Raw genomic sequence first — 15,699 nt, forward strand, 5'->3', positions numbered from 1 at the left:
AGCCTTTGTCCTTATACTCATGGTGGCTGCAGTCTTTAATGCCTTACATTCATGGAAAGTTGAACGGCTTTCGGTACATATGCCGTGTGCGAGATCTGTAAGGTTCTCTAAAGGGGCGGAGCAGTGCGGTTACCGTGTCCCAGCCGGCCGTAGTTCCCCCGGCCCCAGGTGTACAGCTCCCCGTCTGCGGTGACGGCGGCGCTGTAGGTGCTGCCGCAGGCCACGTGCACCACGTGCTTCCCCGTCTGCTTCCCCGTGAAGGCCGTGATCATGGCGGGCTCCTCCAAGTACCTGCGCGGGAAGGGAGGGAGGAAGAACCCGCCGTCACCTCCGCACCTCACTACAGCACACCGAACCGAGTGGGCGGGGGTCACCTCCACACCTCACTACAGCACACCGAACCGAGTGGGCGGGCTCACCTCCGCACCTCACTACAGCACACCGAAACGGAGTGGGCGGGTTCACCTCCGCACCTCACTACAGCACACCGAACCGAGTGGGCGGGGTCACCTCCGCACCTCACTACAGCACACCGAAACGGAGTGGGCGGGTTCACCTCCGCACCTCACTACAGCACACCGAACCGAGTGGGCGGGGTCTCCACAGCACTCACTACAGCACACCGAACCCGTGGGCGGGTCATCCGCACCTCACTACAGACACCGACCGAGGGGCGGGCTCACCTCCGCACCTCACTCAGCACCGAACCGAGTGGGCGGGGTCACCTCCGCACCTCACTACAGCACACCGAACCGAGTGGGCGGGGTCACCTCCGCACCTCACTACAGCACACCGAACCGAGTGGGCGGGGTCACCTCCGCACCTCACTACAGCACACCGAACCGAGTAGGCGGGGTCACCTCCGCACCTCACTACAGCACACCGAACCGAGTGGGCGGGGTCACCTCCGCACCTCACTACAGCACACCGAACCGAGTGGGCGGGGTGAACTGGCAAGCCGTGGCATTCACATTATCCTACACCTGACCAGGTGAAAACATCACAGCACAATGCCAATTTTGTTAAATATCACACACTTATCGAATGGCTCAACATGAGATTAGGGAGATCTGAATCGGAGTCCGACGATTTAGCGATTTTTCTTGGATGTTTGCGGAGCCACAGCACCCACACTATTAATACCTGGGGAAACATTGTGTGTCGCATCACCCAGGTGAGAGCTGCATATCAGTGACAAAGACCCCCCATTCACCGCTATAAATGCGATGAATTATTACAATCATAAGGACCATTATAATCATCAATAATGGTCACTAGTATGGATATAACTATAATAATTAGCTATAATATTCAATTTAACTTTATTTCAGACACATAGGTCCATAGCAGTAAGAAAAATAACAAAAGTAAAGGTAATAAAATAAAACACAACACAAAGACAACAATACATACATATGTACAAAATCATAATAATAATTACGATAGGCTTTACTATATAGCACTACTGTTGTTATTGATGACTAATAGCTCTAACGACAGCTGATGCATTATTAACACTGTATGCGAGTGCTCACGTGGTGTCCCCATGTCCCAGGCGGCCTCCGTCTCCGCAGCCCCAGGAGAAGACCTCCCCGTTGGCCGACAGCCCGAGGTAGTGCTGTCCATCAGGGTGAGCCGCTATCTTAATGATCTTTCTGGAAGACAGGGCCTGCACCAGCAGCGGAGCCTGAAACAGGGAGAAAGCCCATCAGCGAGACCCGGGAGGCCACTTTGAGCTGCCACGCAGGTGCTCAACACCGAACCACGGGGACAGGGGCTCGGGGTCTGCCAGTTTTGATTAATGAAATCACCCAATTAATCACTTGGCATCTTGGGTCTGGACTGGCATCTGGATTTTGAAGTGAAAATGAAATGGAGCAGAACCTACAGCCAGTGCCAGACCAGGGATGTCCAACCCCAACCTACAGTTAAGATGAGTTCAGCAACTAAATTATAACTGTCGCTCTCTTGGGAAAATAAGGTCTCTCTTTTTTTTTCTTTTTAAAAAAAGGACTGTTTACAAACTGGTTAAAATATAACCAACCTAAAAAGGGGGGTACATAACAGAGGAACAAGCTGAAGAAGGTAAGAGGTAAGATTTTGTAGCGGAAGCATTCTGCTCATGGGCAGAAGAGCAGCTGTACGGGACAGCGTGACTGCAGCGAGGCGGGGAACGGGCCACAGTACCAGGGTGGTGCTCTTGTAGTTCTGCGTGTAGACGGCCCCGCTTCGGGACAGGACCAGGAAGCCCTTCTCGGAGCAGACGACCTGCGTGACCCCCAGGTTGGCCAGGGCCTTGCACTGGACCGGCCCGTTCACGTTGGCGTGGAGCTTCCAGCCGAGCAGGCCCCAGCCAATCACCTCCTGCAGAGTGCCCTGGGAGGGCGTCAGAGGGAACCCGGCCTCAGCACTGCATTCAAATCAACTGTCACGTTTCCATGACAACTAGTCCAGGGGCACACAAAACCTTTTTAGCGATGACCCAACTGTGATTTTCATGACACAGACGGCTGTCATTTTCATGAATAACAATTAACTGACATCAGTTTGGGTGGTGAAAAGCATGGATTGATATCTCCGGGTAAAGTGCTGACAATAGCCCTGTTTTTAGTACCTAAACGCTGAAGCGAAAGGACAAAGTTAGCAGGCAATTAATCACAGGAAGCAGGCGAATTAACAGAATTTGACGCTTCATCAATGAAGCATAGTACGGCTAAGTGCTCAAAGGTGCCATTGCTCATAATGACTTCACAACCGAATAGATGTCTCCCATAGTCTGTGTACCGCTGAATCAGTCAACCAAAATACTGACACTAATGACTTGGCGGAGCTTTCTCTGCCTCAAGCCTATTTTATGCTTTCTCACACAACACTTTCCACAAATGGCGTGCGACAAAAATGAGGGTTTGACATGATGTCTGTCATTTATACTTCGCCAAAGGCCTGCAGGGAGGGTTCTGCAGCCTCTACGAGACTCCAAGCTCCTGACCGTTTTTTACATGGGTAAAATGTCCAATCACAGTGTGCGACACAGTATGACGGCTTCTGCGACATACTGTCGACGCTTCTGTGCCACAAAAGCGTTCAACTGAAAACACACCATTCTGACACGTCACATACATCACACGTCACAAATGGGCTTAAGCCTTTACGCATGCACTTTAGTAAGTCACTTTAGATAAGAACATTTAATAAATTCCTGAATGTAATATAAATGTAAAAATCCCTTACACTCTAGTGTAAGTAATGGTTGAGCATACACACACAATGGTCAATACAGAATTCCAGTTACACTTAGGACTTGAATGAAAGTAATAATTTACTCAAATTAACATTAAAATCAATGCATAAGCCTTGATCTGGGTTTTATATATATATAGTTCTGAATTTGCTTATACAGTTAATAGTAGCCTGAAGACTTCTAGGGGAATTGTGGTCCCAATGTGATTTACCAAATTATTTGCATCATACAGCACAGTGGCGGGATGCCATCTTTCATACGCAAGAGGCACACTATAAATATAAATAGACTAGTCCATTTTTTTTCTCCGGTCCACGAACGGAACATTTGCATTTCTGGGAAAAAGCCAAGTACCGAGTTACAGTAGTGCATCCCTGGAATAGCACTAGATGATCAAGGGAGAGCTGCTCATAAGAAAACAAAGCAGAGAGAGCACAATCTTCGTTAAAGATTGATGAATAAATCAACCGGCAAATGCTAAGTGCGATACCAGCAGGATGACACTGTTCTCTCTGCTTTAAGGACATGCTTAATGGAGTATGTCTCCTATAGAGAAAGCACCTCCAACACAGACACACACACACATAGACATACACACAGACAGACACACACAGAGACAGACACGGAGACATCCTCCAATTTCTCTCCCCCCACAGCTGGGAAGATTCTAGACGGCTGACTGAACATTCCTCATTGGGAAAGCTTAACAATATTAAAAATGCTGAACCCGGCTGCCCCTCCCCCACCCGCTCTAAGCACTCCTGCAAAGTTCGGAATGCATTTTTAATAAGGACATGCCTCGGAGAGCCACTGGAGCAACCCGGGTGGATCCAGAGACAAAAGGCTCTAGTGTTCTGAGAGCGGAGGAGAGGCCGTCCCGGGGGAAAGGCACGCGATGCCCGCGTTCCCACAGTCACGCTAACGCCCACCGTTCTCACGAACTGACCCACCTGCTCAAAATGACCTACCCGCTTCCTGAAACGGCCAGGCTAGCCCGAAAGACAAGCGCAACCCCCAATGGTACCAGCGCAGGTCGTCGTGATAAACTGCGTGATACACGCATTAATGTTGCTATCCCAAAACGTACTTAAATATAATTCATGTTAAAGGACAGCACTGCATGAATTTGTTTCACATGAAGATGAAATACTTCACAAATGTGGCCTGACAGTAATTTTAACTTTTGAGCAATAAAAGAAAACTGCTGCCTGACTAACCAAAGACGCTTGATGTTAGTAAGCTAGCGCAGCAGATTTTCGGGCTCATGGCAAGGCAGCACAGAATTATGGGTAGGAGTATGCGTATTTGACAGTAAGGTGAAAGACGTTGAGGCACACATGCAGTTTCAGTAAGTAGGTCAGCCTAAGGGGCAGGGCAGTTTGTCAGAACTCTGGGAGAGCTAGCGTTTGCCAAGTTGCCAACAGGTTTTTCTTTTCCACGGCCACTAGGAGGCGCTGGTGGTCCTTAAGTCACGCCTTCACTCTTGGCCCTTTCTAATCCTCGTATTCCCTGTGGTCACTGGATCATTCAGGGCACATGGCCGCAGTCATTGTTAAGGGCATGGTTATCACAAATAGCTTGTTATGAAAATATGGACGCTAGCAGTCAATGGGAGCACAAAGTTAACACATAGGAGGTGTTGCATTGGCAGTAGTTTAGTGCAACACCGATGCCTCTGAGGTTCAATGGCCTGGGCCAGCAGCCCAAGTCTTTGACATGAGGCTTTATGCATGAAGCCGCTCAAGATTTTGGCTCAACCTGGCTGTCCAGACTGTGGAAATGTGGTCATCGGTACAGGCTCTGCAGAAGGAGCCAAGCCAACTAGCTGACCACTCGAGACACAGCCAAGGAAAGAACATTTGAGTTACCTGCATATTCCCATGATCCTTCAGGAGTGCAGGGAAACAGGAGAGAGGCAGGGTGAGCACCAACATGCACGCTCACACACAACTTTTTCCGCACAACCTCGAACATTGCATCAACGTATTATCAATATTAAAATAACCAAGTACCCATTAGACCAATCTTTAAGTATCCAAATACACTAATGCTCATGGTGTTTATAGTTCCTGTGAACATGCAATTAATCCAGGAACCAACTGAAGCGTGGTGTTGATGAAGCTCATGGAGATCAGCCATAGGGGCACAACATGCAGCGGGAGACACTGGGATCCACAGGGACAGAGCAGCGCTCCCAGTGAGTCCCCTGGGCCGGGGCGCGCTACCTTGTGCGAGGTGGGCGAGCTGCACTGCGGAGGGCTGCAGGGCGTGGCCAGCCGGTCCAGGTGCGCCATGATGACCACGGCGGTCTGGCGCAGGTCGATGGCCAGGTCGTTGTCCTGCGGCAGGGTCAGGTAGCGGAGCAGGCTCTCGTTCGGGCTCAGGGGCGCCGTGAGGACCTGGGAGGGAGCGGGGAGCGCACGCCGTTTAGAGATGCGCACTTTCACAAAAACCCTGAGCTTGGTGCACTCTGACAATAAGACACTTATCTGTACAGCACACTTCACTGAAAGTAGCAGCTCAAAGTGCTAAACAGCAGAATAAAAATACTACATAAAAAAATGCACTGAACAAAATATAAAGTATAAAAACAATAAAAACAGCAAACAAGTTTTTATTTTATTTTTTTTCTACTCCTGCTATGGACCTCTTTTTAAGATAAGTCTTGAATAGAGTTGAAATGAAATGAGTTAAAAATCAATAATGGCCATCTAAAACAAGTGAGCTTTCAGCCGAGGCTTAAATAATAAAAAGGTGAAGCTTCTGTCATTTTTCTGTCATGGTGAACTGTCGCATAGGTTCAGTGCATAGACTATAAAGGAAGCTCCCTCAAACGCTTCCTTTAAAAAATGTAAAAATTAAATTAAAAAAAACTGTAAGTGGAGCTAAGTGAGGGTTTCACCCTTCTGGCTCCATTACAGAAACCCATTAACACTTAAACAGCAGTTCAGTCACGCACAGAAGAATATGACACTGAACACAGTCAGTCAGACAGGGAAGGGCTTTAACCAGCTGTGTGGTGACTCGTTAAAGCCGTTCTCCATCGGGATTTTTTTTGGTATTGGCTAATATTAAAGTTTAAACAGTCTACATATAGCACTGTTTGTACTATAAAGTTTAAATACAACCATTAAATCATCTATCCCTTACTAATGCGCATGGGGCACCTTTCCAAAACAAACCTTTTCTACAACCGTTTCTTCCATTCCACAGAACAGGAAACCTGCTGTCAAACTTATTTCATTTGTATTTTACTGTATTTACATTTACATTTATTTGGCAGACGCTTTTATCCAAAGCGACATACAAAAAGTGCATTTCATGGTCACTCTACTAAACACAGGTTCAATATGATACAATACTTATTTTGTACAGCTATTTCTAGCCAAGAACACAGTTTAGTTCACACAGTGAACACTATTCAGACCTAAGCCTACAATTTCATACTTTTTTGTGTGCAAGAAAAATTCAACAAAACAAATAAAATAAATAAACGGAAAAGGAGGGGAAAAAGTTGAATTCTGACTAGGGAAGATGACTGACGCTCAGAATGCGCCGGGGGCCGGAGCCGCAGCCTGGTTCTGCGAGGCGTCTGGCAGCGTGAATACGCACGAGGCGTGCCCGCAGGGTGCGTGAGCGGGTCAACACGTCCGCAAAACCCATCTGTCGAGCGCCGGAGCGAGCGCGGCGAGGAAGCGCTAGCTCGCTGTTAGCATTCGAAAGCGGGAGGTTTTTCACGCACTTTCAGCCCGTTTGCGTGACTGCAGATGCCCCATATATGCATTCATTTAGCGAATGCGGAAGGCAGGATATGCGCTCCCATGCGTGCGCTACCCACGCCATCGCCCGTAAGCGTACCGCCCGGCACACAAAGGCACATTCATTTCACGCCGTTCACTCGAACCACCGCCCAGGCTTCTGCTAACCTGAGCGAAAGAGAACGTAGGAATTAAACGATGGCTTTATTCAGCCGATATATAAACCCTGTGGAGACCTCTCCCTATTCCCTGATAGGTCTCTTGGCGATTATGTCACTGATGTACACACAATTACAGCCTCCCTCTGGGCATGAACGGTTTCACAGTAACCCAGCTCCTCAGCAGTGGAGATGGGAGACGTCCCACTGTTGCGCCAGGGCACGTTTTTACCGGTTTCAGTGAGAGCTGCGCAACGGCCACTGAAAATCATTAGAGCCTACCAAGCACGTGTGAGCTAATGTGAAAATGCTATTTCTGGCTGGACCGCGACAGGCGGGGCCAGCCCTACAAACGCGAACGTCTGTGACTGACTGAGTGATGAAGTCACACCATTGGTCGGCCGAGTTATGAAGTCACACCACTGGTCGGCCGGATGAAGTGTGTTAGGTCCAGCCATATACTAGGTTTTGACCTGGTCTTGTTCTATGACAGATCGATCAACTGCCTGTGTTTGCTAGTTGTGCATGCCATCCATTGAAAGTGGTGAAAACTAGCAGCTAATGCACGCGCTAATGTGAAATTGCCTGAGGTGCCCTGTCCACACACACACAGATTCTCAGACAGGAAGTGGCCCTCACCTCCATTTCCTCCTCAGCGCTGGGCAGGTCCTTGCTGGAGTGAATGTTCTGGAAGCGCAGGAGCAGGGGAAGCAGGGGGGCGCTGGTGCCCTGGGCCGAGCGCTCGTTGTCCATCTCCCGCGCGCCACTGTCCCAAAGACGCAGCAGCAGCAGCACGGCAGACAGCAGCTGGCTGTGGGACAGGGAGAGGCGGGGTTAGCACTGTGTGTGTATGTGTGTGTGTGTGTGTGTCTGTGTGCGTGCGTGTGTCTATATGCAGTGTGTGTGTGTGTGTGTGTATGTGCGCGTGCGTGTGTGTCTGTGTGCGTGCGTGTGTCTATGTGCATGTGTGTGTGTTTGTGTATGTGCGCATGCGTGTGTGTCTGTGTGTGTGCGTGTGTCTATGTGCATGTGTGTGTGTGTGTGTGTGTGCGCGTGTGTGAGTGTGTGTTTGTGCATGTGTGTGTGTGTGCGTGTGTCTCTGTGTGTGCCTGTGTGTGTGAGTAAAGGTGGGTCAGCATGGAGTAAGTGTAGAGTGTGGAGTTCGTCAGTCAGGGTGAGCCCATGTGTAGGCAAGCATCTGGAGTGTGAGCGTGTGCGTACACAAGTGTGACTGCATTATGATCAGGAGGGACGCGCACGCACCTGAGGGTGCCTCTCTGCACTGCCAGCTCCAGGAGGATGGCCAGGGCCAGGTGCTGGTCCTGCAGTGGAATGTTTCCTGGGCCTTTAGCACTGGCACTCCCGTGGACATCACTGCGTCACACACACACACACACACACCCAGGACACACTCAGACACGTTCACAAACACGGGAGCCAGCGTGCGATAAAGTTTATTATTCAATTAAAAACTAAATCTGAACAAGCTCTGACTGGGGACTGCAACCGGCTTAGTGGACATAATAAGGTACTGCCGCTCACTGCAATGAGACACACCGACTGAGCGAAGTGAGTGTGCTAGTCTGCGTCCTGCACTACAAGACACAGGCACAACACTCAATCGCGTGTTTTCCATAAGATATATTATACAGCTACCAAATAATGCACCATGAAACCCCAGGAATTTCTTCATACATGCATCACTCATTCAGAGTGTATACTGAGAGAACAGGGCCCGTATTTATAAAGAAATTCATAGTAGTAGTAATGCTGATCCCTACCATGAGGATCACTCAGATCCCATATTCTTATAGCACCACAGCTAAACTGATCTAGGGTCAGTTTTGTCTGTTAGCTCACAATGGATGAGGTAAGCACACACACAGGGAAGCCTGATCCCAGATCAGGCCTGGTTCCTGAGAAGCGACGGCCTGGCGCTTATGTCACCTCCAGCCCAGTGGAGACTCACGTGAGGAACTTTGTGGCTCTCTCCACCACCTCCAGCCATACGGAGGACACGGTTCCCTCGTCGAACAGAGAGGCTTCTGGGAGAGCCCGCAGGGCATCCAGGGATTCCTGCAGGAGCTCGCTGCACAGGTCCGCGTCCTCGCCTATCCCAGGAGACACCGGGGCAGTTTGCACACATCAACAGGGTCCAAAGGGAACAGCATACTGCAATCAAGGCTAACCAAGAATCTCTCCATTGGTCTTTCTATCTCTCGCTCTGGAGAACAGGCAGTAGGCACATATCAACAGGGTCCAAAGGGAACAGTAGACTGCAACCATGGCTAAACAAGAATTGCTCTCTCTGGCTCTCTCTCTGTTTCTCTGGCTCTCCATCTGTCACTACGGCGCTTCACTGACAGGGCAAACAGAGCAGCGCTGGCAAAGCATATACAAAACACGAATGACATAAGGAAATACGACACATAACACAGTATAACATAACAAGTCCGCCCCTACTCTGCCTCGATATACATTTCAAATTCGACTTTCTTTATTGGTGGGAAAGACATTTGTAGACACTGCATCCAGCAGTCAACTGAAATATTAACGCGTAACAATATTCACACACATACGGAACATTCTGTTCTCTCTCTGCGTTAGCCACAGCCCTCTCTGATCCATTACGGTGCAGCGCGGCCAGGCTCAGTCGGGCAGAGTCCTCTGTTATTATTTGAACTCTGAGCCGGAATGGCGGATCGTGTTGCAGGGCAGACGCCCGGAGACAGAGCCAGACGCGCTGCTCCCACCCAGCCTCAGAGGACCGCGCTGGGCGATGCGTCGGATTGAGGCTTTATTTTCCCTTTTCCGTGAGAATAAGAGAGCCGGTAAGCTACAGACAATGAGAAAGGACGGCAGGGATCACACAGAGGACTCCCTTTATAGTTCATAACTGTATGCACGTAAAAATACACCGTGACTGCATTTTTACACGCATTTTCATATTTAAATAAAGATGAGGTAATCTCTGCTCATTTGTACACGCGCACATGTGTATGTGCGTACGTAAATATGTGTACACATTCATAACTGCAATGTTTTATATACATCAGGGTTTTTTCTGCATTGAAATGTCTCAGGCGGACTGCCTAAATGTTCTCAACCCGCCTACAGGAGAAAAAAAAAACCAGTAAGAGGATTAGTAATGGCCTGTGAATCTACTAGAACTACTTCATTGTGAATGATACTGCATTTAAAGTTTTTAAAGTTTTTACTGCTTTCATGTATATCTGCAACCTTAGACATGCTAAATTAGCTACAGTAGAATCCGCTTAATTGCATAAAAGAATGAAACGGACATCCTATATCGAGTGTGCCACTCAGGCATCCGCTATCGACGTCATTTTCAACTGAATACACCTGCGCTCTTTCCATAAAAATATCCAAAATCTGCCCCAATGGTTTATGCAAATATGCAATCTCTTTTCACTGGAATGAACGGGAAATTGTTTGGGATTTGGCGCTTCTGTGCAAATACCCGAATTATGCGAAAATCCGTTATGCAATTACATGGATTCTACTGTGTAAAGCTGCACTGTTTTGCCTATCTGTGCAGACTGAACTGAGAAATAAAATTCTCAAAAGCCCTGACAAAAAAGACGGTGCAAGCATTCTCTGAGTGAATGTATAAAAATAATTTAAATACAGTAAGCTGGCGTTTGTGCGGATTCAGTAAGTTAAACGGTTCATTAATATTGTACCTTAAGTTTTGAGTCTCAAAAATGAAATGCCAAATACCACTATTCCTGAAGAATTACGCTCTTACAATGCGTAACCCTTCAATAAATATTTAGATTGTTCCAGTTTTTTTTAATTTTTGTCACGTTTTTTAATTTTTGTCGTCTGCATCCCAATGCATTGTGGGGGTCTCTTGAAGATCAGAACTCTACACTCTAAATGTAGCTAAATATAGGGGGACAACACGCAGAGTTTGCGGTGACAGTAAAGCTGGGCCAACTGCAGTCGCCGTCACACAGTCACCACCTGAGCCCTATTTTGAGCCAGGAAAAAAAAGTCTGTATGTGTATGTATATGTGTGTGAGTGTATACGTTAGATATACACATACACAAACAACATTACCTACCTACAGCTGTGTAAATGAAAGCATCGGTTCTCGAGCAAAATACATGACACGAAAGAGGTCATAAAAAGTGCACATTGTTTGCTGCCAAAGACCCGTTTCACAATCCCACCCATCCAGCCCCTTCAGAGGAGAGCTTAGGATGCGGCGGAGCCTCGGGAAGCCTGCATCGCAGCGCAGTGGGGTGGGGGGGGGGTCACGAAAGGGCCCCGTTACGCAACCGCTGTGGGTCTGCAACACCGCTGACCTCGGTGCATTTGGAAACTATTTATGAACAGCAACAGGCCCTGCTGACAGAACGGCACCGTGTCTCCACAGCTCCCCTGAGGTCCACGTGCAGGGGACTCAAATGCACCGTTAGTGCGGGAGGGTGGGGCGGGGGAATCAAAGCGCCGGTCTCTCTCTCTCTCTCTCTATCTCTCACTCTCTCTCTCTCAGCCCATTTCGATGTTGCTTTTGATCTGATGCTCTTTTTTTTTTCTAGTGTAATGAATTGAACGTAACATTTTAATGAAAGGGGCATCTCTCTCATCTGACTCCCACTGCAAAATTGCTTCCTGTTTTTTTCATTTTCTGGCTCCATTCTGACTTTTTGAAAGGGTATTGGAGTTTCCTGGTAACCAAGGATGTGGTTTTAATGGTCATTTGTGTGAAATAGAGGCAGTCTGTTGAATGCAAATACTGCTTTCATCCTTGATGTGCATGACTGTATGTGCAGCGATGTTATGTTTCCAGAGCTTGTGCAGGTGTACATTTACATTCTTCAAAAAGATGTTTCATCTTATTTTTGGTTGAATCTATTTCCTATGGCGCATGCAAAAGGAAACTACCAGCATGATGTAAAAACAGCTAGATCTCAGTGCTGTACAGGCTGCTTTGTAGTCACCAGAAGAATACTTATTTACTTTAGCTAGAAACCACCAAATGATCCTGGGGAAACTGAAGACATAGACCAAACCTGAAATATAACAAAACCCCCAGAAAGCCAACTATCTCTTTAAATCCAGCCACCACTGAAATTATGAAACTAAAGATAAAACTGTTTCCGTGTACCCCAGATTCCCCTCTGCGCAAGTTCTGATAGAGGTCAGTAGTGTCATGTGAGCAGTGGAGGATGCTGGGAGATTTGCTTTGCCTACCTGACCTCCACGCCCGTCGCAAGAAGGCGAAGGCAAAGGAGAGGGCCGCCCTGGATCCCACTCTGGCAAGACCCTCCACCCCCTTCCCAGCAGGACGTGGGCTGGAAACACACACACACACAAACAATTATACATCCTACTCAGGTGCATTTCTAAGCATTTTACAAACATTTTAGTGTCGCACTGCCAAGCAGGTGAAACCTATTGTAACTGCTGAAATTCCTATCACTTATTATTATTTTTCTCCTCTATTTCGGCGAAACATTGGTAACTTCTCATCCATCTTTCCACACCGACTGTACTAAACACACACAACCTGTACTAAAGAAATGGAATGAGTTGGCCATCAGGGGGCACTATAATCAGGTCTCAAAGTCAAACCCTCAGCCCAGCAATCCCATTCGTGCTAGAACTGTCAAATTTAGTACATCAGTGTATCTCCTCGTGTTTGATATTTTTGCTTCCAGGACGCAAAAGCTCCGTCTATGATTTTTGACCGCTATTTAGAATGTTTTTAAAACCTTCAAAAGACATCTTCTCATGAACCGTTAATCCGAATAATTCCAGATTTGGGAATTATTCGTATGAGATCGTTTAATACCGCTGCAACCCTGGTTGTAGTCGTAGCAAAAAATAGCTTGATTTCTGTAACTACTCTGAAGCTTGTTCTGAACAGAATTATCTGTCCATATCGCTAGTACGCATTTAGTTTCACACAAATTCCAACCATGCATGTCCTCCATGCTTGTTGTGAGTGTAAAGCTACATGTGTTCTGCTGTGGGGGGCGGCTATGTCACGTGACATTATACTTTTGGAGTTTTAGTTGTCATACTGTACGTATCGTAAAGACAAATTCATTTAAAATTGTATGACATTCGTCTCGAATGAATATCGGACCACCTCCTGAAGTGGTTTAGGCGATCGGATTTGAATCAGGCCCTAATGGATCTTGGTTGCATTTACACCTGCATTTCTATGTGGATAATCCCCATCCAGATATAATCCCGATGCTCAAGACGTATAATAAGAACAGGTGTAAATGGCCTTAGAAGCCTGCCATATAACCACTTTTTTTTTGCCCAAAATCACTGCCATATAATATGGATTAAACAGTGAACAACCCCCTCCCCCTCACACTGTTTGAACCACAGCAGGGTAACTCATTAACCCATCACTCTGAGCCAAAGCAGGACACCATGTTAATGGTTTCAATTGCATTATGAATAATTGCACTCCATGACCAACAAGGCCCACCCATTGTGAATAATAATTATTATTATTTACACACTTTTTGATTTTTTGTTATATTATGCATTGGGTGTGTATGGAAACAAGACCAGGTGAAAACCTAGTATGTGGCTGGACCGGCCGACCGATGGCGCGACGTCATAACTCGGCCGACCAATGGTGTAACCTCATCACTCACTCAGTCAGTCACTCACTCAGTCACAGACATTCGCGTTTGCAGGGCTGGCCCCGCTGTTGCGGTCCAGCCGAACACTGAGCCCAGATGACGCGTGGTAACGTTCAGACCCTCGGGCCCACGGGAAAACGGCGCGCGGCCGACGAGGGCGGCGGCGGTGCGGCGGGGCGCGCACCTCTTGTTGTCAGCGGCGGGCAGCGGCGGGCCGGGCGGGCTGGCCGGGCTCTTCCAGCGGGACTTGTACTTCTCCTCCATCATGCTGTGGCTGAGCGAGATGAGGTAGCGCTCCAGGATGACCAGCCGCTGCCGGAGGCGCAGGGCCGACAGCGTGCTCTTGGCCGTGTGCGTCGCCAGCTTCTGCTGGTCCTCCACCAGCACCATCAGGCACTCCTTCAGCTCGTTCTCATCTGCACCACACAGTGATGGGGGGGGTTGGTAAACCCAGGGATGGGGATACAGGCATTACATCACATTTATACACTGAATACATTACATTACTTTCAAGCATTACAGTACATTCATAAGGCGCCCAATTACATTCACACGTTACAGTAATTCCTGCTAACAGCCACAAGATGGTTCTATCCCCGGTTGGGGCGGGATGGATCAGGACATGGTTAACACCCACTGATCAATCTGAGAACCTAAGTTCCATGTTTCTGATTTTATGATGACTGCATTGTTCTAACAATATTGGCTCTCTACATCTTGCCAACCAATCATCACCATACATCAGATTCAGTAATCCCTTAAATTCCCTACTCACTTTGATTCCCCAAGTCATCACCGCAAAAGTCAACAGGGTTCCTGGTCAATCTACTGGTTTAATTAACGGTGAAAGAACGTGAACCAGTATGACCAAGTGAGGTTGCCTTTCTAGTTAAAGCACCATTTCCCAAGAGTACAAACAGCAAAGCGGTAGCTCGTCATGGCAGATTGTGGGAGCGCCTACACTTCATTCAACCATTTTAAAGCCCGAGAACCTCAAACGTTCAAATGAGAAGGGGGTGGTCCATACACAACATGGTCTTCCAGTAGAACTAAATAAACAATGAACAGTCACAGCTACATTCCAGCACTTCCCTTCCGCTTGACTGATAGCAGAAGCCCTGAGTCACACTAGCCTAAGATACGCTAGCCAAAATAGTAGCCTTTCCTGGGGTAACACAACAGCCTTGAGCAAGGGGTTCCCAGATTGTGGGTTACAGGTGGGCTTAAAATGGGCCACCAAATTACACTAAAATAAACTTCCTTTGCATATCCCATTGGCATTCCCATACAGGAAAACGGTGCGCCAAATTAAAACCTGCAACATGCACTGTGCTAATCACAGTCCACAAGTAGCTCTTAAGAACACTGATGCGTGTCAGCAGGAACATTCAATTACCATAATGCAACATTTTAATAAATGACTCACGGGAGACTAATTTTAAATTTCATATTTTCTTTTGTTGCCATTAGCACAATTTCACTGATGAAGACAATATGGGGAAATGCTACAAATTTCATTCTCATATTAACTAAAAACATTGACTGCGTCTCAGTTCATGACGATCACATCTTCCACGTTTAAGAACATACGGTCACTCACAAAAAAAAGGATTTGCTTCGCTAATAAATTGGGTCATTGGGGTTTTTGGGAGAAAAGTTTGGGGGAAAAAAATGGTCAACCCTCGTTGACCAGGAATGCTGTGCATGCGTCTTTATCTGATTGGTCAATGTGTGTCAATAAACAAGCAGCTTGCTCGTAATGAATTCCTGACAACTATTGTTCCTTTCAAGACCCTCACAATAAGCGCTTCATAAACCTGCTTCTTTTAAACAGAAGGAAAGAGGAGAGGGTTGATCAGGCTGCTGCCCTGTTCTTTGGTAGCTGTAAAAAAAAAAAAAGCCA

General features: G+C 47.4%; 1 protein-coding gene across 7 annotated transcripts in view; it reads right to left on the reverse strand.

Moving 5' to 3' along the window:
* herc2 (HECT and RLD domain containing E3 ubiquitin protein ligase 2) overlaps positions 1-15,699 on the reverse strand; it is a 119,215-nt gene that overhangs the window by 93,243 nt on the left and 10,273 nt on the right. For 5 of the 7 annotated variants that reach the window (XM_064326999.1, XM_064326997.1, XM_064326996.1 and 2 more), the window contains exons 5-14: positions 13,981-14,212; positions 12,382-12,482; positions 9,127-9,268; positions 8,421-8,531; positions 7,797-7,968; positions 5,467-5,640; positions 5,110-5,127; positions 2,188-2,376; positions 1,536-1,687; positions 134-291 (exon numbers count right to left, since the gene is read on the reverse strand). In XM_064326999.1, coding sequence (XP_064183069.1) covers positions 134-291; positions 1,536-1,687; positions 2,188-2,376; positions 5,110-5,127; positions 5,467-5,640; positions 7,797-7,968; positions 8,421-8,531; positions 9,127-9,268; positions 12,382-12,482; positions 13,981-14,212 — 1,449 coding nt within the window. The remainder of the gene's footprint in view (positions 1-133; positions 292-1,535; positions 1,688-2,187; positions 2,377-5,109; positions 5,128-5,466; positions 5,641-7,796; positions 7,969-8,420; positions 8,532-9,126; positions 9,269-12,381; positions 12,483-13,980; positions 14,213-15,699) is intronic. The other 2 variants (XM_064327000.1, XM_064326995.1) reach the window with 1 other exon arrangement.

Source organism: Anguilla rostrata, chromosome 3, assembly GCF_018555375.3.
Source record: "Anguilla rostrata isolate EN2019 chromosome 3, ASM1855537v3, whole genome shotgun sequence".
In the NCBI taxonomy this organism is placed as follows: Eukaryota; Metazoa; Chordata; class Actinopteri; order Anguilliformes; family Anguillidae; genus Anguilla; species Anguilla rostrata.